This window comes from Ovis canadensis, chromosome 1 (assembly GCF_042477335.2).
Source record: "Ovis canadensis isolate MfBH-ARS-UI-01 breed Bighorn chromosome 1, ARS-UI_OviCan_v2, whole genome shotgun sequence".
Taxonomy (NCBI): domain Eukaryota; kingdom Metazoa; phylum Chordata; class Mammalia; order Artiodactyla; family Bovidae; genus Ovis; species Ovis canadensis.
The window spans coordinates 12,370,485-12,391,187 of NC_091245.1; the positions used below are offsets into that span (position 1 = coordinate 12,370,485).

At 52.5% G+C, this 20,703-nt stretch overlaps 1 protein-coding gene across 1 annotated transcript in view; it reads right to left on the reverse strand.

Annotated features, from left to right (window-relative positions):
- The window catches only part of GRIK3 (glutamate ionotropic receptor kainate type subunit 3), a 99,212-nt gene that overhangs the window by 65,954 nt on the left and 12,555 nt on the right, over positions 1-20,703 (reverse strand). The window contains exons 3-6 of the mRNA XM_069586700.1: positions 16,679-16,860; positions 14,283-14,336; positions 2,829-3,002; positions 2,125-2,268 (exon numbers count right to left, since the gene is read on the reverse strand). Coding sequence (XP_069442801.1) covers positions 2,125-2,268; positions 2,829-3,002; positions 14,283-14,336; positions 16,679-16,860 — 554 coding nt within the window. The remainder of the gene's footprint in view (positions 1-2,124; positions 2,269-2,828; positions 3,003-14,282; positions 14,337-16,678; positions 16,861-20,703) is intronic.

Consider the following 20,703-nt stretch of genomic DNA (forward strand, 5'->3'; position numbering starts at 1 on the left):
CAAGAAGCCCCTGTGAAGACAGTCGTGATGATAGAAATAATAACAGCAGCCAATCAGCTCAGTGTCTGCTGTGCCAGGCACTGTCCTAAGCACTCCACACATCATGACTCACACCTACGACCACACTGCTGTTGTGTCCATTGTGCCGGAGGCCCTGCGGCACAGAGAGGTTCAGTAGCTGGTCTAAGATCACACCGCTGAAAAGTGCTTAGGTTTCAAAGTCACTTATGTCTGGCTCCTAAGGGTCTTAGAGTTGTGGCCCCTGTCACTGAAAAACCCACGCCAGTCTCTGGCTACTGGGTTGGAGGCCTGCAGAGGTAGGAGGCTCAGGGGGTGGGGTGTGAGGCCTCCACGCTCCCCCAAGAACAAGGTGATGACTGTGCAAGCCAGCCAGGCCTCGCTCAGGGCATGGGACAATCAGACTTCCTCCACAGTTTTGAGGGGTTGCATGAGAAGGAACCTTCATGGTCCTCTTCTACCAAAACAACTGACATCGGAGTCTCTTCTAGGTGTGAAGGAACCAGTGCCAAGGAATTAACTGCTATCTCACAGGGACTATGACATGGTTTGCCAGGCAAGGAAACTGACACTCAGGAATGTCCAGGAGTTTGTATAAAACCACACAGCTGGGAAGAGACAGAGACAAGCCTCTGATATCAGATTCTAAAGACATATGCCGTTTAGTGTCATTCTAAAACCTGGAGAATCCCATGGACAGAGGAGCCTGGTGGGCTACAGTCCATGGGGTCGCAAAGAGTCGGACACAACTGAGTGACTTCACACGCACAAAACACAGGAGGTGTTACTGCCCTAGTCCCAAGCAGTAATGGTGAACTGGGATCTCTAGGGGAGCAGTCCTGTCTGCTGAGTGGTGAATTTCTTTGTTATTTATCCTCATTGTGCTGCCTTCCTTTGCATATGGGATTACATTCACTAATGGAATGCCCTGATTGACGTTTCCCTAGGTGGTGAGCTCTGTGCATGCCGTTGCCTGTTTGGTTTAACCCTGTTGGATCCCCAGCACAGGCTCAGTGCTGGCCACTCAGCAGACCCACACACATAGTGAATAAATGAACTGAATGAACTCTCAAGCCAGTCTGCTTCATTCCTGGTTCATTGTGATGGCTACAAAGACGTGGTCTATGCGAAGCCCTCCTAGGAGGCTTCTCCTAACTGCACTTGACACTGCCCTGCACAGGTTGCTCCTTCTGGCCCAGGGATCTCACCCCTACACGCCTAGATCTCACCCCTATATGCCTTCCTCACCTACCATTACTGGGACTTGACTCTGCCCAGTCTTGGACTATGTGCTTTGCTTACAGGTTTTCACACTAGTTTTCCAACAATGCGTTGAGGCAGGGACTCTTTCTATACCTATTTTATAGTGGAGGAGACTGAGGATCAAAGAGTTAATCATCTTCCCCAAAGTCACACAGCTTGTTGTCATGGAGCCAGGGTACAAACCCAGGCCTGGGTGTCCCCACCTGTAAAATGGGAACAATAAACTCTGCCTTTGTAAGGACGACCGTGATGGAGCGTCTGAAAGGAAACGTGGGCACTGTGCGTCTCCATGGTCGTCCTCTCGGCAGCAGGGCATGTTCTCTGGTGTTTTGAATCGGATGGGACTTCTTCACAGTTGCCATGGTGCCAGGAGAGCCAGGTCCCACTAGGGACCGCAGGCTGATGGGCCCGTGGTGTGAAGAGGAGTTTGTGGGGCTGATTACGAGTTACTGAGCTGCCTCTGCCCTCAGCACTAAGCCTTCTCCACATGACGCCTCATTTTGTCCTCACAGCATCCGCACGAGATGGGCATGCTTCATACCCGCCTCAGCAAGGTACTCTAGCTTGCCTGAGGTCACACAGCTGGAGGCAAAGACGCTCAGCTGTTTAAAACCCAGGCTGCGTCCTGCTGACAATGCCGCCCACCCACTGAGCACCTACTATGTGCCAAGGACGCAGCCTCTCTGCCACTTTGTAAGACGGGTCCCTGCTGAGCCCATCTGCACCTGAGGAAACAAGCTCTGGCCCAAGTTCACATGGACTGGACTCCCAAACGTGGGCCCTTGACTGCTCTGTGGCCCCCAGGAGATGGCCCTGGCGGGGGTGGGTGCAGGGGCCACTCACCTCCTTGATGAAGTTCATGAAGCGGCCGCCGAAGCGCCAGGCCTTGTGCCGGTGACACTGCAGGGAGTTCACGGTCATCTGCGGCGCCCGCTGGTAGCACACAGACACGATGTGGACGGCGTCGTACAGCAAGGCCGCGTCCGTCTGGGGGGAGGCCCAGGGCTGCCTGAGAGTGGCTCGGGCCCTGAGAGTCCTCAGCCCACCCTCCCCTGTCTCCCTTTATCTCCCTCGCCAAAGGCATGGTGTCCTGGAGAGGGAAACGCCCTGACCTGGCTCCTGATGAGAGGCCGGGCTTGGGGTGTCTTTGCAGCTCTGCAGACACCTGACTCCCTCCCTCTGCAGCTCAGATCCTCTCTGCCAGGCCCTCCACCCCCAGCGTCTCTCTGTTGCCTGGTTCACCTTTCCAGCCTCCCCAGCTTCCTGCCCACCACAGCTGAAAGTCCTCCACGTCCAGGACATTATCCCCACTCTCTATAACCATCTGTTTATGTGCCTGCACTCCCACACTTGGGTGGGGGGAGGGGGGCCTGCGTCTGATTCCTGAGTGTCCCCGGCCCCTGGCCTAAGGTCTAGCAGACACAGCTTAGGTCTTAAGAAGGGAAGTGGTGAGAGGGAAAAAAGGAAACAGGGAGGAAGGAGAGAAGAAGGGAAGGAAGGAAGGGAGGGAGGGGAGCCCCTGGGTCTGGCGCACCCAGCGGCAGTACCATCATCACTCCGTCCAACAGGCCGGACTCTGCCCGGGGAGCCGCCTGCAGCCGCTCCATGGACCACTTCTCCACGATGGCCGAGACGTGAGGGTTGTCCACGTTGAGGATCCGGAATCCCGTCAGGTTCACGCCTGAGTAGCGGTAGGGCTCCAGGTCTAACGCGTAAAGATCCTTGACAGAGAGAGTTTCAATAAACAAAGATGTGACCCGGCTGTGAGCTCCAGCCCTACCTCCCACACTTCCTACTGGGGCCCCAGAGCAGCTCCCTGCTCTGCTCTCTGTAGCTTCCTGCAGAGTTCTGGGGAGGGAGGCTCAGGGCGGCTGGTGGAGCACTCACGGCAGCTCTGCACTTGGAGTCGGCCAGACCCGGCTGCCTGGTGGCTGACCCCACGGACTCACTGCCGGACCTCAGACACACGGCTCAGCCTGTTTCTTCATCTACAAAACGGGGATCGTGCCTCCTTTATAGGCCCCAGTGAAGCAGTTCATATGAAATGCCCAGCCTGGAACAGCAAAGAAGCTTGATAATGGTCCTGACCGTCACTTCCTCTGATGGGGGAGGCCTCCTTTGGGAAGACAAAGGGCACTGGGTCTGGGCATCTCCAAGTTCCCAGAGGGAGGCTGAGGGAGGATTTTACCCTCCCAAAGAGGGTATTTTAAAATAGTCTCTTCTGAAAACAAATTTATGATTACCAAAGGGGAAGCGGGGGAGGGATAGATTAGGAGTTTGGGATTAACAGATACACACTGCTATATATAAAACAGATAAGCAACAAGGATCTACGCACAGCACAGGGAACTGTGTTCATTGTCTTATAGTTTATAATGGAAAAGAATCTCAAAAAGGATAGATATATAGGTATATATGCATAACTGAGGGGGCTTCCCTGTGGCTCAGATGGTAAAGAATCTGCCTGTAACACAGGAGACCAGGGTTTGATCCCTGGCTCGGGAAGATCCCCTGGAGATCTCCAACCCACTCCAGTATTCTTCCCTGGAGAATTCTCTGGATAGAGGAGCCTGATGTGTCCATGGGGTCACAGGGTCTGACACGACTGAGTGATTCACACACACACACACACACACACACACACACACACACACATGCATTGACTGAATCATCTGTTGTACACCTGAAACTTATACAATGTTGTAAATTAACCTTACTTCAATAAAAAGAATTAAAATTGACTCTTGTGCCTGGGACTGAAGGAGTATAGGGCCCTCTTCTCTCTCCTCAACCCCACATCACCAGCCAGGCCCCCTGACACCCTGCATCCTAGGAGCAGTCAGCCTGTTGGCCAGGTCACACCCAGTTTGGTGCACGGGTCTAAAAGCCGGGAAGACAGGTCTTAATGCATGGGGGCAACCTAGCTTCAGCTCTGGGACATCGTGAGCTGGTGAGGGGAGGGGGCGGGGGGAAAAAGGGGGTTGGCTGCAGAGGGAGGAGCCAGATGCTAGGCTGAGAAGGGATGTCAGGAGGTGGGTGCTGTGGGGAGCTCAGCTCAGCCCCCTGAGATGACCTCAAGGGGTGATGGGGGTAGTGAGAGGGAGGTCCAAGAGGAAGGGGATTTGTGTATACATATAGCTAATTCATGTTGTTGTACAACAGAAACTAACACAACATTGTAAAGCAGTTATCCTCCAATTTAAAAAAGAAAAAGGAGAAAAGAAAGAAAAACTCCCCAAACTTGGAGATAAGGGAGTTGGAGACCAGCATGTCCTTCCAACGTCACGTGGACACATTGCTCACCAGGCCCTCTGGGGACTGTGCAATTCTCTGGGAGAATTCACCTGGGTTTGACTGCACTGTCAGCCGCTGGTTAAAGGCCCAGATTCTGAGTTAATGTGTAGACTTTTGCCCATAGAAAAGATAATCCTCAAGCTGGTGGTTTTATTGCCCTGTAGGACATTAATCCATTTTGTACCTAATTTAGCTGACTTATATGATGTTCCCCCTACACCAAATACCTATACATACTCAATCCTTCAAATGCTCTTTGAGCCAGCATCGTCATCCTACTGGTTCCTTTGTTCATGAGGTGAATACATCTTTGACTCCTGTTCATTCTATATTTGCATAAGAGTCACGTTACTTTTTGAAACATATACGCTGATAATCTAGATGGGCCTCATCCCACTAGTAGGAAAATGAGTCTTAAGGTCTTAGTCTGAGGTCCTCCTCATCTATCGTCTGCTCTTTTCCGCACTCTCTTCCCATCCAGCTGCCTTCCATTGTTCCCCTCCCTCCTCCGCTGTCACCCTGGACCCTCGCAGCCTGGCCCATCATCTTTCCCAGGTCCCTCAACTCAGTCAGTCCGTCCAACGCTGGGTCAGAATGGTCCGTGGCTGCAGTCGTCAGGAGAAACATCTGGCCCCATCACAGTCCCAGCTTCAGTTAAATTCATGATGGGTCATGGAAAGATAATGAGGGATAAACCTGGAGCCCACAGAGCAGCTCTTTTGCACTGCGCTTCTCCTCTGGCCTCTGAGATGTTCCTAATTCACGCGGAACTCCTCCTGTAATTCTGATTGGCCTCCTTCTGAAATACACAGTATTGGTTTCCTCTTTAAGAGTATAGGGATTAGGGGAGAGGCTGGGGGCAGTTTTGAGCCTGGGAAAGAAAGTTTAGTCCCAGCCTTGCTCAAATGGGGCCCTGGTTCAAGACCAGGATTCGGGAGGGGTGAGGGGCTGGGCGGAAGTAGATGGAGGAGTCCCTGTGGAATTGGCCAGAGGGTGTCTGTGTGGCCCCAGTCTCAGTGGGGAGTGAGTGGGGTGGGCACTGTGCTCAGCCCTTCAAGTGGAGCGTGTCATCTGATTCTCTTGATCCCCTCTAAAGTCAGTGTTCAAGAGCATTCCCTTTTTGCAGAGGAAACAAGGACCAGAGGGGTGACGTGGCTTGCCTAAGGTCACAGAGCTCACGGAAGCAGTGCAGAAATTGTTCCCAGGTCCAACTCAGTGGGGTGTTGGAGCTGGCTCCCATCGGCTTGTAAGAGCTAATCATCAAGACTTCCCGACTCTACGTTCAGTGACATTCGTTGGTAGCTTGACACTGGCCACGGCGGGAGAGTTCACACCATGAAGATTGGCAAGCGCTACGAATCTGGGTTTTCCCCCAGATAGCTGGATAGCTATCTGGATAGCTGGTTGTATACATTTACTAGTACACAGTGTCTGTTCTATTTAAAACTTCCTGTGTTTATGTCCCCAGTGGTTGTCAAACACAAGATACGCATCAGAATTGCTTTTGGAGAACTTGTTTTGGAAAGTACGGGCCATTGAGAATGTGGGGTGGGGTTGCAATCCGTGTTTTGAGAAGTCGCTCATCTAAGCTGTTACTCCTGACCGGGAAACACACAGAGACGGCTCTGGGCTTAGATGCGGAGACCTGTGGAATCAGAGATGGAGAGCAAGGCAGGGGACACACAGGAAAGAGGCCTCTCTTCCCACAGCTGCTCCCTGAGAGCAGTTCACTGGGCAGCCCCAGGTGATGGTTACGAGCACAGATTGTGAGGCCAGGCCATCTACTCTCCTTACTTCACCTGCTTCATCTGCAAAATGGGTATGAAAATAGTACCTGCTATATAGGGTCATCCTGAAGAAGAAATGGGTTAATAGACATACTTAGAACGTGTCTGGTGCATGGTAGACATCACAGAAGTGCTGATAAATATTCATATTCTGCCTTCTCTGGCAGCAGGTTGTGACAGCTAATTGACTTGCCCCCCAGGACATGACTGGGTTCTTGGAGGAGAGGAGCAGACCTGAGTTGCATCCTTCCTGCCTTACCCCTCTTGGCGATATCAAAACAATCACATTGAACTAACATTCACTGAACACCTATAAACCTCAGAACAGTTTCTAAGTGCCTTATGTATGCTAACTCACTAAATGTACATTTACGCCTTACAATAAAGGTGTTATTATTGCTCCATTTTAGAGGAAGGAACTCAGTCACAGAGAGGTTAGGTCTTTTGCTCACAGCTGTACACTTGGGAGCAATGATGTCAAAGCCAGGCTGCCAGCTCCCAAGCCCTCCCTCTGTCCCATGACCAACCCTCAGTTCCCACCCACTGGATGTTGCAGTCACCCTCTACATGGCATTCAGACGGGTCTTTCTGAAGAATAAACCCAACCCTGCTACTCCCCTGCTTGGTGTATTTCAATGGATCCTCCTTGCTTCTCAGAATAAAGCACAAATTCCTTAGTGTAGTTTGCGAGGCTCTCCACCCCTCCAGCCTCACTTTTCTTCCCACTCCCTCTCAGTTTTTTGCCCCAGGAGCACCAAACCATTTTCGTCTCCCTTCCCCATTCCTCGTGGCCCCTTTCCCCATCATGCAGCTTCCCTGTGCCAGTGTCTTTGTGTGTGCTCTATCTCTGGGCTGGAACGTCTGTCTTCTCAACTCTTCTTGGGTGGGTTCACCCTGAGATTCAGCTCAAGTGTCACCTTTTCTGTGAAGCCTCCCTTGACTGCTACTCTAGATACACATGATCGGGTGGGTCAAAGGTGCTTCTGCTCTTATCTTGGGACATTTTGGCTTTCATCCCACTCATGATAACTCTCTATGTCTGCATCTGTCTCCCCTACAAGCTCCCATACCAAATACTCCCATCAATCAAAGTGGATAGAAGGATCAGCTAGCTGGGTAGCTTTCTGGGAAGTGCCTGGAAATGAGAGAGTAGAATTTCATAACCTCCTCTCAGAGGGAGCTTTCTATGGGGCTAGAAGTTAGGAGTGATTTGGTAAATTGCCTGGGGTGGTGGATGAGCCCCTCAAGGGACTGCTTTGGAAATAACAGATCTTCCCTAAACTGCCTTTGAAGAAGGTGGGTCTGGGGAGATGGAGGGATTTTGCTTTGTAGAGTGGTGAATGCAAGTTTGGGGCCAGAGCTGAATTGTCTGGGACACAGAAGAAAAGCTGAGCTCTGCCCCCAGGGGGCGCCCTTCTCCCTCTTCCCCTGTAATGAGACTCAGCCTCTTCTCCGATTCAGTGCTGATACCTAAAGCCTGAAAGATGCCCATCACGAGTCTACCTAGGGCCTCCCTGACTTGGCTCACCTCCCTGAGGACCAGAGGCCCTCTGGACTTGGTGCGGAGGGCAGCATCTCTGGCTTTGGTGGGGCTCGGGTGCTGGCGATGTCAGCCCTTCCAGTTTCCAGACGCAGCGCTGGGTTGGCTGACACTCCCACAGTGGCTGTGGCCAATCACAGCCTGGGAGGGGGCATGATGGGGTGGCACTGCTGGGGGGGTCATCTTCATCCCTGTCACTCTGAGCCTGGGCTCAGCTGCAAAGTGTTGCAAGGCTTGTGGCACCAAGTGCCACCATCCCTGTGACATGAGGGCGGTGACAACGGGGAGCTGGAAAAGAGGCCTCTTTGTCTGGCTACAATTTTTTGTCCAAACTGCCCTGGGCTGAGACCCCATGTGCTGTACACAGTGAACTGTGCACAACCTTGCTGCTTGGCAAAAAGTTGCTGTTCTCCATGCCAAATGTTGACACATTGAATTCAGGATCGACGAGGGACCTTTTAGAAACATTCAGCATAACATAATAGACTAATTCATTAGCACCCCATGGGTCTGACTGGGTAGAAGCTGAAGCTCGGAAAACATCGCCTTAAGGAATGACAGATGAAAATATCTTTCCCATGATATAACTGTTATTGCTGGGAAGTGGCATTAATTGTGATTGCTTATCTATTAATTTATTATAATTCTTTTTTCACCTCCAGGCTTTTACCTACACATGACATGGACCAGGGGCTCAGCTGGGGCTGATTAACGTGGGGTTATCTGGGAATGGCTCAAAGCTGGCTGGCACAGATAATGGCAGCTGGGGTAATTAAAATGTCTTCTGCGTGGGAGAAGCAAGTTTGGAGAATTATTTTGAGGCGAGGAATTGGTGACACATGGGTTTCCTAAAGCAAAGGAGATAAATGTCAAATGCCATTGCCCTCCCAAATCCAGCCACAACTGAACAATGAGCACCAAGAGGCAGAATCACGAGGTAGGCTCCTAAGCCAGTGGAGCTGGAAGGAGGGCCTTGGAGCTGGAGCTGAAGCAGAATGCGGGGACCCGGGGAACATAGCTGATGCCCTGGCATGTGGGGAGCTGCTGGGAGATGCCCTGGTACCTGCCTCTCCAACACACATGCATATTCCACTGCAGAACTGTTTATCTTGCAGCAACTGTGTCTCTAGAAGGATCGGCTCTCCCTGGCCCTCAGAGAGGTGGGGGGAGGGAGGGCAGTGGGCTGGAAAAGAAGTCAGGAGCCAAGGTTTCTGTTGTTGATCTGCTGCGGGGCTCGGGGCAGCTCACTCAACCTCTCTGGTCCCAGGTTTCCCCATCAATCACAAACTGCCCTGTGGAAAGGAAAATCAGCAACGTGGAGAAAGGGCTTTAGAACCTGTCAAGTGTGGGTGCTGCAGGGATTTGTGGAGGCTTCCCCCCTCCCCCCCCATTAGTGTCAATCATATTATGCCTAGATCATCATGGCCTGCGGAATCTGAGCCTGAGCCAGCCAGAGGAGGCCAGGCAACACTGCATGAGGACTCTTGCTACAAGCCTAGCAGAGGGCTTTGGAGTCAGACAGCCTCCAGCTGGTCAAATCCTTGCTCTTCCCCTTTCTTACTGAGTAGACTCTTTGAGTCTCAGTGTCTACTCTTTCATAAAAGTCATACCTTCCTAGGAGAGTTGTTCTGAATTTTGGATGAAATGGGGTATGCTGAGCACATAAAAAATATAAGCAGGGTTATTTTATCAATCTGTTTAACTCTTACATAGTGCTAAACGCCACGCACTTTCCATAGAACTTTACTGGTGTCGACATACCTGCTTAATGCTTAGTGTTTACCAGTTCTACGAGGCAGTACTGTTGCTGTGGCCATTTTACGGATGGGGAATGAGGCACAGTGAAGTGAAGTAGCTTGCCCAAGTAAGTGGAAGAATCTCGATTCTAACCCAGGCAGACGGGCCCCAGAGTGCATGGTCTTCACTCTTGCTATGATGAGGATGCTGACTTCACCGATTACTTTCTGCTTCATGTTGTATTCATTCATTCAGGCATCAGTGAGCACCTACTGTATTCCAGGCTCTATTTGGTCACTGGAGATACAGGGGCAGTATCCTTGAGTCTAATATGCACAAAGGAAGCCCACCAGCTGGTGAACTTGTGCTGGATCCATCTCTAGACACCCCCCTCACCCCTCACCTAAGTGTCTAGCTCGGTACCCCGGACCTTGAGAGCCTATGTATACGGCTGCTGGATAGTGAGTGATGAGTGACTGAACGGAGGATATGTAAAAGCAGGGAAAGCAGGGACTTCCCTGGTGGTCAAGTGGTTGATACTCCACGCTTCCACTACAGGGTGTGTGGGTTTGATTCCTAGTTGAGAACTGAGATCTCACATGCTTCGAGGCAAAAGACTCCAACAACCCCCCAAGACAAACAAACAAAAACATAAAAACTTAGGGAAAGCAGACACTCTGTGAATAGGATACTGCCTCAGGATGCAAGGATACGTTGGCCCTGCCCTTCCCTCCGGGACCTCCAACCTTGACCCCGTGCCTGCTGCTGCTGCTAAGTCACTTCAGTCGTGTCCGACTCTGTGCGCCCCATAGACGGCAGCCCACCAGGCTCCCCCATCCCTGGGATTCTCCAGGCAAGAGTACTGGAGTGGGTTGTCATTTCCTTCTCCAATGCATGAAAGTGAAAAGTGAAAGTGAAGTCGCTCAGTTGTGTCTGACCCTCAGCGACCCCATGGACTGCAGCCTTCCAGGCTCCTCCGTCCAGGGGTTTTCTAGGCAAGAGCACTGGAGTGGGGTGCCATTGCCTTCTCCGTGACCCTGTGCCTGCAGTGCCATTAATGTGGGGAGCCACTCGTGTCACCAGGGTAGTACCTTCCCCAGAGACTTGCCTAGAAGGTCAGGTCAGACCATGGGGCTGAGAGTTCAAAGCTTCAGCTCCTTGAGGGGACACCCCTCTGGTCTTGGAATGAGGGCATGAGCCAGGTGGAGTTGCCTTTAATAGACTCTCTGGAGCCAGGATTGGGAGCAAGGCCCAGAGAGGGCTTAAACAGAGCTCCTGTGTGGACACAGTGGATGAGGGGGCAATACTCAGCGCTGGGGAATGAGATCTGTGGATTTTGTTCCTGCCACTTTGAAAGGGACTGCTCCGTGCCCCAGTCCTTCTGCTTGGTGGCCAAGTCTTAGATTCTGTGAATCCACTGCACTCTGCCTCCCACCGTCAGACCTCAGCTGACCAGCCAAGGGCATCACCTCCCAGGGGGGTTGCTACAATCTGGCTGATGACTCTCCTGGGGGCTGTAGAAAATGTGGGGAAGGCATTTATTTGTCATCAACCCTGGAAATCAATAAGTGGAGAAGGGATGCTAAACCCTGTATACTGGGCAGGATATTCCAGAAGAAACTGTCCAGCCCCAAATGCCTATATAGTGCCCTGACTGGTACCTGGCCAGTCCAAAATTTGACCTGGGGAAGGCAGATAACACTCAGAGAAAGAGATGCTGAAAAGTGGCAGAGACCAAATGGGCGGTCTGTTGGGATGTGACGATCCCAGGGCAGCTGAGATGAGCTGAAGTTTCCAGGGAACAGAGATCACAGGGAAGAAGCTGAGGCTGAGAGAGGAGGAGGGAGCAATGGGCAGAGAGAGGGGAATGGAGAAGCTTGGTTGAGTCTCAGGGCAGAGAGTTGGACCATAAACCCCATGATGTTCAGAGTTGCTCTGGATCCAGAACCACCCTCCATATCTGCTCTTAAGCCTCATAGTTCACTCCTGTGTTCCTAGTGACTTGAGGTTACTTGAGTGAGTTTTGCTGCTCTTTTGAGCCCAAAAGAAGCTAAATGTGGGATCTCAGGCCTAAATGTGTGCTGTGCTTAGTTGCTCAGTTATGTCCAACTCTTTGCATCCCCATGGGCTATAGCCTGCCAGACTCTTCTATCCATGGGGATTCTCCAGGCAGCAAGAAAAATACAGGGTATCTTCCCAACCCAGGGACTGAACCTTGGTCTCTCACATTGCAGGTGGATTCTTTACTGTCTGAGCCACCAAAGAAACCCCTGAGGCCTAAAGGCATCAGAATTATTCCCATTTTAAAGGCAAGGAAACTGAGGTCCAGGGAAGTTAAGCAATCTGCCCACGGGCACCGCCAAGAGGTGGTGGAACAGCAACTCTCATCCTTATCTGTGCCTCTGAGGCCTGCTCTCCCATCACTGTGCTGGACAGTAATGTGAAGCAGGGATGGGCATGGTCTGTAGGGAGGCCACGGCCACCTTGGGAGCTCTGCCTGCTCCTCCCTTGTATTTTCCTACGGGGACTCCAAGGCTCTGTTATAGCAACTCAGAGCAGCAAGGACTCAGGGAGGTGAGCCAGCAGGATGAAACTGTGGGAAGAATGTGTTGAGCTAGCACAGGGCTAGTGGGGACCTCTAAGGGTGCAGAGGTCTCAGCACCCAAGGAGCCCAGTGGGGGAATGCCAGGGCTGCTACACCTGCAGAGAGAGCCTGGGATCCCCGGAATGTGCAAACCTTCCCAGACTTGCTCCTCTTCCCTGCTTCTGGCTTCAGATGGAATGTTGGGGATCTGACGGCATCATCCCCAGCCTCCGATGACTCTCCCAGGAGAGAAGCCAGCTTGGGTGAATAGAATTACCAAAGGGAATTGGGAAAGAAGATGCCTGGTCTCAGTCACCAGCTTCCAGAATCCCTTTCTCCCACCACGGCTCCTGGCAGGTGCCCCGATCTGAGCTCTGGATCAGGAGAGGGAGCATGGTGACTCAGACATGAGTACAAGGTATAGTGGCTGCGGGTGCAGAGAGGCAGTGTTGCGCTGGGAAATGCTTAATAACCAGCTCTCAGGGGATGGTAGGAAAGTGTCTTTTATTTGTAGCATCTGCCAGCTTCTATAGTATGAATACTCCTGCCATGACTAATTTCAAGCTACCTGAGTGATGTCATTGAATATGGAGTTGGGAAGAGATGACCACAATTGGCTCTGACAATCAACCAGTACATAAAGGAGTGTGGCTCAGATGGTGAAGAATCTGCCTGCAATGCAGGAGACCCTCCCTGGTTCGATCCCCGAGTCAGAAAGATCCCTTAGAGAAGGGAATGGTTACCCACTCCAGGATTCTTGCCTGGAATATCCCATGGACAGAGGAACCTGGCGGGTCACAGTCCGTGAGGTCGCAAAGAGTCAGACACGACTGAGCAACTGACACTTTGACTCGACCAGGATGAACCTCGAAGAGCTAACCTGTCTTTGACCTTTGCTTATGCTGTTCCCTCTCTGTGGAATGTCATTGCTCTCTCTCCTTGGTGAATTCCCTCTGACCCTTCAAGGCCCGGTTCAAGCATCTTCTTTCCTATAAAGGCAGTCTGAAATTCCCCTCCTTCCACCAGCCCTGCGGCATCTGACGCCTCCTTCCACTATGCCCCACGGCAATCTGTCCAGGCATGTGACAGTACACGTCTGCCGAATGAGTTAGACGTACAGATGCAGACTGGACAGGATGGGAGTTCCTTGAGGGCGGGCCTCAGCATCAGGCATCCTGAGACACCTAGCCGAACACAGGCCCTGGGTAAGGAATGTTAGCCAGGTACTGGATGACTGAAGGAACACAGCTAGAGGCCTGAAGAGCTGCAGCAGCAAGTCTGATGTAGATTTCAGGAGATGGTTGCATCAACAGGATGGTTAAAGATGCTGTCACTTGCCCCAGACCTGGGCTGGACAGAAGAGTCTACCTGGGGCCCAGTGACATCTGAGGGCATCTGGCTCCAAGACAGGGTGGCTGGGAGTTGGTACCCCTTTGGCACAGGGATCTCTTTATTCTGCTGATCTCAGACCACAACTAATTATCCTAATGGGTTTAAATGGTCCTAAATGTTCTCATGGTTTGGAAAAGACCCATCTGGAGCCTGCAGGTGGGCTGGCCCGGCTGACGGTGAGTAGGCAGACTTAAGCGTGGATGCTGCAGGAATCCAAAGTGGCAGCTCCTATTGTTGCGTGAGGCCTGAGACCAGTGTGGAGGTGCGTGGGCCAGGGGCCAAGGGTCATTGTCCTAATAACAGTGCTTCACATGAGCCAGGCACTGCCCTCAGTGCATCAGTGCGTGAACCCGCTCAGTTCCTACAGCAGTCCTAGGAGGCAGGAGCCACGAGCGTGCCCATTTTGCAGAGGAAGAATTGACTTCTGCAAGGTCTCTCTGCCAGCAGACAGAGGGGCATGTGTTCACACCGGCAGGTTCTAAAGTCCCCACCTTCTCAAAGTGGGTGGGCCACAGAGACAGATTGCGCCCTTGTCTGGGGTTATGCCTACAGCCTTAGGAAGCAAGTCCCATCTGAATCTCTTGTAGCAACTGTCCCTCCCCGCCAGGCTGACCTTGTTCGGAGGGAGCCCCACCCTGACCCATGCCGGGACCTGAAGGTACGTTACCAGCGTGGTGAAGATGAAGTGGTAGTACTCGGTCATCATGCCCATGGCCATGGCCTGTGGGAGAGCAAAGCGTGAGCGCCCTGCAGGGAGCACCCAAGAAGCCCCTCCTCCTCTCCACCCTGGCGTGGGGCCAGGCTGAGGCCGGGGCGTCACAGGCTGGCTGGCAGTGGGCTGGGGGAGGCTGGATGCTCAGAGTGGGATGTCCTGTGAGACCTTTTGACCACGACAGTGGCTGGCTGGCAGACAGCAGGGGACTTCACTCCGGAGCGTGCAGCAGAATCACAGGGGACACGCTCAAGTGCAGAATCTTGGGCCGCACTCTCTAAAGATGCCAAATTCTGCAGGGCCAGGTGGGGGCCAGGTGTCTGAGTTTTTAGGAAGCATCTCCAGGTCTGTGCACTCGGAGAAATGTTGATGGAATCCACTGAACACTGGGTTCTCTAGTGCCCTGACTCCACTCAGCTGAATCCACTGTCCTGGCTCTGGAAAGATGTCTGTGGGAGCCTGGACCCCACCAACCCAGCCAGACCTAAAGAGCAGGGTCTATCCTTGGTCTGAGGATCCCCAGTGGGAAGCAGTGAGACATCCCTGCTTCCCGGGTGCTGGCTGACCACACAGTGGGCCACGTGGCTGTGTGAATTATTATCACCCACCATCGTGAAGTCTGCATTTTATATTATGTAATTTATTAGAAGCCTCTATTCTATAGTACTAATGACCATAATGCATTTTCTACAGAGTTCTTCAGAATGCGGGCCCACATAGTGCTCAGGGGGAAATGTCACGAGGTCAAGTATACTTTGGAAACGGCTCTCATCTCTTCCCGGTCGTGGAGGGGATTCACAGCCTGCATTCGCAGGTGAAAGGCTGGAGCAGTCCTCGGGCTGCAGTCACGCTCACCTTGGCTTAGTTCAGTGTCAGGCTGAACACAGAATCTCCAGTTCTAGGGGTTTCCACGTCAGCAGACTAGGGAGTGAATTCTCACTTTCTGGCTGGGTGACCTCAGGCCCAGGACTTTCCCCTGGAGCCTCAGTTTCCCTGCTGGTAAATCAAGCAGGATAATCGCCCCACTTCCCAGGGGGTGTGTGTACACTGCACAGAGCCACTCCTCAGTGAACACGAGCAGTGGTGGTCTTTATTACTTGGTTCCACGTGCCTGAAAAAGGAGAGAGGTGCTGGGCGCCATGGGCCAGAGAACGAGGGTTAAGGGACTTGCGGGAGCTTTGTTTCTCCCGCTTTGAGTTTAAAGCTGCGCCACATCCAGTGCTGACTGTGCCCTGGGCACGAGGATGAACTCCGTCCTTCACTGTCTCACCAAATCCTCCAGAACCAGATGAAGGAGGGATCGTTCACTCCATCTATAGAGCAGGGGATGACCCCGGGGCCACTCGCTCTCAGGTACACCACGCCCCAGGGCAGGAACAGGATTCACGCCCTCAACTGAGTTTTTAGCTGCTGTGTGAAGGTGCCTGGTGAGAGGCTTCCTTGGGGAAGACACAGGCCGCTATTCCTTTTGGCACCCCTTGCAGGATTGGGCGGGGGCGTCAGGCCTTGAATAGATTCCTGGCCCCAGCTCGGCAGCTCTCCCTCGGCATCCCTGTGTCCCCTACCTGCCACCTGCCTCTCCCGGAGTCATGTGTTAAGGCCCCACAGAATGCCTCCTCCAATCACCAGGGACGCTTTCTGAGACCACATAATTGCCTTTTACACAAAGCACTGGCTCGAATCAGAGTGGTTTTGGTTTCAGCCGCGACACCCCCAGAGGGGGCTGTGAGCGATTTCATTGTTGATTTCTTGGGTGGCTGGCAGAGCTCGGTCTGGTTCCCAGCACGCCACGCTGGGCTCATCCGGGAATGGAGGCGCGGCCAGGACTGCAAGCCACTCTCCTCCCCCACCGTCACTGCAGAGCTGAGCAGATGGGATGCGGAGCCTCGATAAACCTCCCAGTGATCGGAGACTGACACTGAGTGCCACAGGCTGCAGGGAATTAGTGGCTGGAGGAGGCAGTCTGGAGGCTGTTCCTGATACCCCCAGTTCTCTGTGCTTCCTCGAGTGTCCTGTGCTTCCTCAGTAGCCCCTGCCTCCCACTTGCATCAAGGTGATGTGGAAACTCAGCACCCTCTGTGCTCCAGGCCTGGCTGGGCAGCTGATCCATTGTCTCATCCCATCCTCACACCAAGTCGGAGTGTCAAGACCACTGCGCCCATTTTGCTCCTGGTGAAACTGAGGCTCATAGGGGTAAAGTGACCACCCGAGGTCATACAGCCAGAAAGAGGCAGACTAGGGATCAAACTCGGATCTGGCTGACGTCAGGCCTGTGTTTGGGAAATGGGGGTGGCTGGGAGAAATGGCAAGCAGATCCCAGCCTTCCCTCCCACTGGCCGGTGCCCACGCACCTGCTTGAGGATCTGGGCAGCCATGGTGTGGCTGCAGTCGAAGATAATGCGGAATTCCCGGCCTCGCTTCATCTCCTTGAGCAGCGGGCGCGAGTCGTCAGAGTCAAGGGGGAGCTGGCGGATCTTGAGGCGAATGTTGTACCTCGACGGGGCCATGATGAGCTCCTGCAGTCGGATGAGCCCTGAGAGGGCCCGGGGCACAAAAGACACACGTGAGCACATGGACACACAGCTGCAGACACCACAGACTTGGGTGGTCACAGGTCTACAACCACACATAGACACCGACGTGTGGCCCACGTCGGAGATTTGTGCATGGACACAGCGACACGTGTGCAGACACAGGCCCTGGCACACTGGGGCACAGACCCGTGCACCCAGCTGTGCAGGCCCGCATATGCACACACACGTGAGCACACACAAACACATGCTTACATACACACATGCATGTTACAGACAGGACATATGCTTGGGTTGATAGACATGCCTATACATGTAGATAAAGGTGTGTGCACACACAGATAACGTGTACACAGCTGTAGATTCAAAAGCAGGCACAGACAGCTAGCAAATCCCCACTGACTCCACCCACCTGCTCCTCTCTCATCCAGTGGGTGTAGAGGCTTATGGAGCCTGAATTAGAGGCAACCCCCTCCTCCTTCCCCCACCCCCTACAACACACTGCAAAGCACGGGACATAATCTTCCGAAACAGCCTCAGCAACCTGCTGCCAGAATGCGGCACAAGAGGCAGCTCAGGCTCAGCTGTACCCACTGTTGGACCAGGTAAGGCCAGGGGGTATTTGTGCTGAGTTACCGCCCCCACCCCCAGCCCCAAGAGCAGGCTCCCTCTGTAAACTTTTCCCATTCTTCCAGCCTCAATGCACCCGCCTCCTCCATGAAGCCTACCCCTACTGCTCTGCCCAGAGAAGATCTCTCTACCCAACTCCCATCCTGCCCCCCCTAACCAAGTCGGTGGCCTCTTCCCTCAGTGCTCGCCTCCTCGGACCTCATCTCACTTTCCTTGTCCTGTCACAAGCTCTTCAACATCAGGGGGGCTAGGTCTCCACAGCCCCACAGCACAGGGCCTGGCCCTTTGATTGTACTCAACACCAGTTTCCATAATTGGACTGGCTACTCTTTTTCTTCTCTTTACACTGAAAAATCCACCCTCCACCTTGGCATTTTGCAAGACCAGTTAATCTGGGGACTTCCAGGGAAAACTGAATGTCACTTCCTAGAGACAAATGGCTTGCTTAGGCTTAATTAAGTTCATTTCCGTCCCTGTTTCGAGGTCCCTCCTTGCTGACTCCTGTGTGCTTAGCCTGGAAACAAGCCTGCTTGCTGGTCTCTACAGCCCCGCCTACCTCAGGGAGGGCTGCGGCAGCACCGGGCCAGGGTCCCAGGCAGGCCGGCCCCTCCCACCTGCTGGGCTCACTGCCCATACGCAGGGCTTGGTGTCTGCATCCTGGCTGCACTGTCCACTCAGCCATGCTCCATTTCCCCGCTAACAGCACTCTGGTTTTCCTTCGGGGAACAACTCCTCCCCCATGTTCAGTCCACATGACTCAGAAGGGATCTGTTCCCACTCTAGGGACACAGAATCTGTCCCCCCCACCCCCACCCCAGTCAATGAGCGCACACATTGCTTGAGGTATAGGTACAAGACGGATGTGAGATGCCAGTTGGTCTTAGCAGATGACTCCCAGGAGTTGTGCCAAGGCAACTGGTAAGAGATAACTCTCTTTAAATTTAACTTCAAATTGGGGTGGGAGGGAGTGAGTCTGGGGGTCACCACTTAGAACCTGAGAAGGATTCCAACAGGGCAGAAGTCAGGACACATAGAAAGAAATTAAGCCCTATAGATGTGTGTGTGTGCTAAGTCGCTTCAGTAGTGTCCAACTCTGTGTGACCCTGTGGACTGTAGCCCACCAGGCTCCTCTGTCTGTGGACTTCTCCAGGCAAGAATACTGCGGTGGGTAGCCATTCCCTTCTTCAGGGGATCTTCCCAACCCAGGGATTGAACCTGGGTTTCCTGCTTTGCAGGCAGATTCTTTACCACCTGAACTACCAGGGAGTTATCTCTGCTGGGGAGGACAGATATTTCTCTAGGACCTAAGCCTCCCAAAGAGCTTCCAAACAAGCTTTGCCATGATTGTGGGCATCAGGAACCCCTGGTCCCCTGGCTAGTCTCAGATCCAGGTGTGTGGCTGGGAGAGGGCTCTGGAGTCCTAGAGGGATCTGGATCAAACAGGGACCCCAGTACCTCCTAATACCAGACTTGATGGGGGCAGGAAGGGGATATCAGGTAATCTTAGCAGAGGAGGGAAGGGCCGCAAGCTCTCCCAAACACACACCCCCACCCTTACCCTCCCTCCTCAACGAACCCCAGAAGTCCTTGGTTTGGCTGAATGCTTCTGCCTGCTCACACCTGTTACCCTGCGAGGCTCTGAGCACACATTTTGCTCCTACTGGCTCAGTTTTCAGACCCAGGTACAGCATCAGTAGGCACATGGGCTTTGGGGACCCAGGACATGAGGACAGGGACAGTGTGGATGCTGGGGAAGAGCCATCAGAGCCTTCTTGTCAGCCAAGCTCATTGCCCCGTGTAATACACAGTGACCCACATTCTCTCACAGCAAGTGTCAGAACTCCTTCCCATCAGCGTATTCCCGAAGGAGACCAGAGGCTCATCCTAGCCCAGCCCAGCAGAGGACTAGGTTCTTCGTTTGCCTGAGATTAGCACTCCTTCCTGGCTGCTTCCCTAATCAATCTCTCTCAAAATATCTGCAGTGAATCATGGTTGTTGAAGTCATGCTTTTCACTTACAAAGCACTTCTGCATTCATTACCCTATTTAACCATCTCCCTGTCCTAGAAGACATACAGAGTAGGTGCTTTGGTTCCAATATTCAGATAAAGAAATTGAGGCCCATAAAGGTTAAGTGATCCTCCCAAGATTCTGCAGAATGTTAGCCATGGGATCAAAATTCAAGACCCAATCTTTTGGGCTCTTAGGCTGGGCCCTTTTTTTTTTTAACCCCAGCTTTTTCTAAGCCCCTTCCTTTCATTCTTGATATAAATTTGGCTTGTGCGCAGATTAGGGTTGCATGGCAAAACTCGAGAGGCAAACACTGTTGGTCCCTGGAATAATCGTTCTTGATATTCTGTAACTGATGACTTGGCATCCATGGGCCAAACTAATGACCAAAGTTGTTTGTATCCCTAGTACCTGTGTTTTCCTGGCACACCAAAATCATATTATAAACTCTTCAGTCACAAGCTCCCAAATCTGTGTTTTGCTTCCTACCCCATATGGGATGGTGGCACCTAACAAATTCCACCTAGTAGTAACAGGGGCAATCTTATAGCGGTTCAGTCACTCAGTCATGTCTGACTCTTTTGCAACCGCATGGACTGTAGCCCACCAGGCTCCTCTGTCCACGGGATTTTCCATGCAAGAATACTGGAGTGGGTTGCCATTGCCTTCTCCATGGGATCTTCCTGGACCAGGGATCAAGCCCACATCTCCTGCATTGGCAGGAGAATTCTTTATCACTTGAGCCACCAGGGAATAAGTAATAGAGGCTCTAGAGTAATAAAGGCTCTTGCCTGTGTCTTTCCCTTGCTCCTACCTCCTGACCAGCCTTGCATGTAGCCCTAGGTGCCATGGTGTGCCCCCTTCGGCTTTTAGGGAACTGTAAGTAACAACTCATCTTTTCGTGCCATTGACCTCTCTGTGTTATCACTTAGTCATATCTACTCTTTAGATCCCAGGTACATTTTAAAGCAGTTCTACCTGTAGTGGGTTGCAGTGATGACTCCAGTTTCCACCCTTTCCTACATCCCCATCCTTTGCTGTGTAACTTTGCAGTGCCCTCTAACTGTGGGTAGGTGACTTGCTCTACCCACGACACTGGGCTCAACTGTGTGAACTGTTTTGGCCAATGGGGTATCAGCAGGCATGACGAAATCAAATACTTGTAATGGAATTGTACACTGGTTTTGGTCTTTTCCCCTCTGCCAT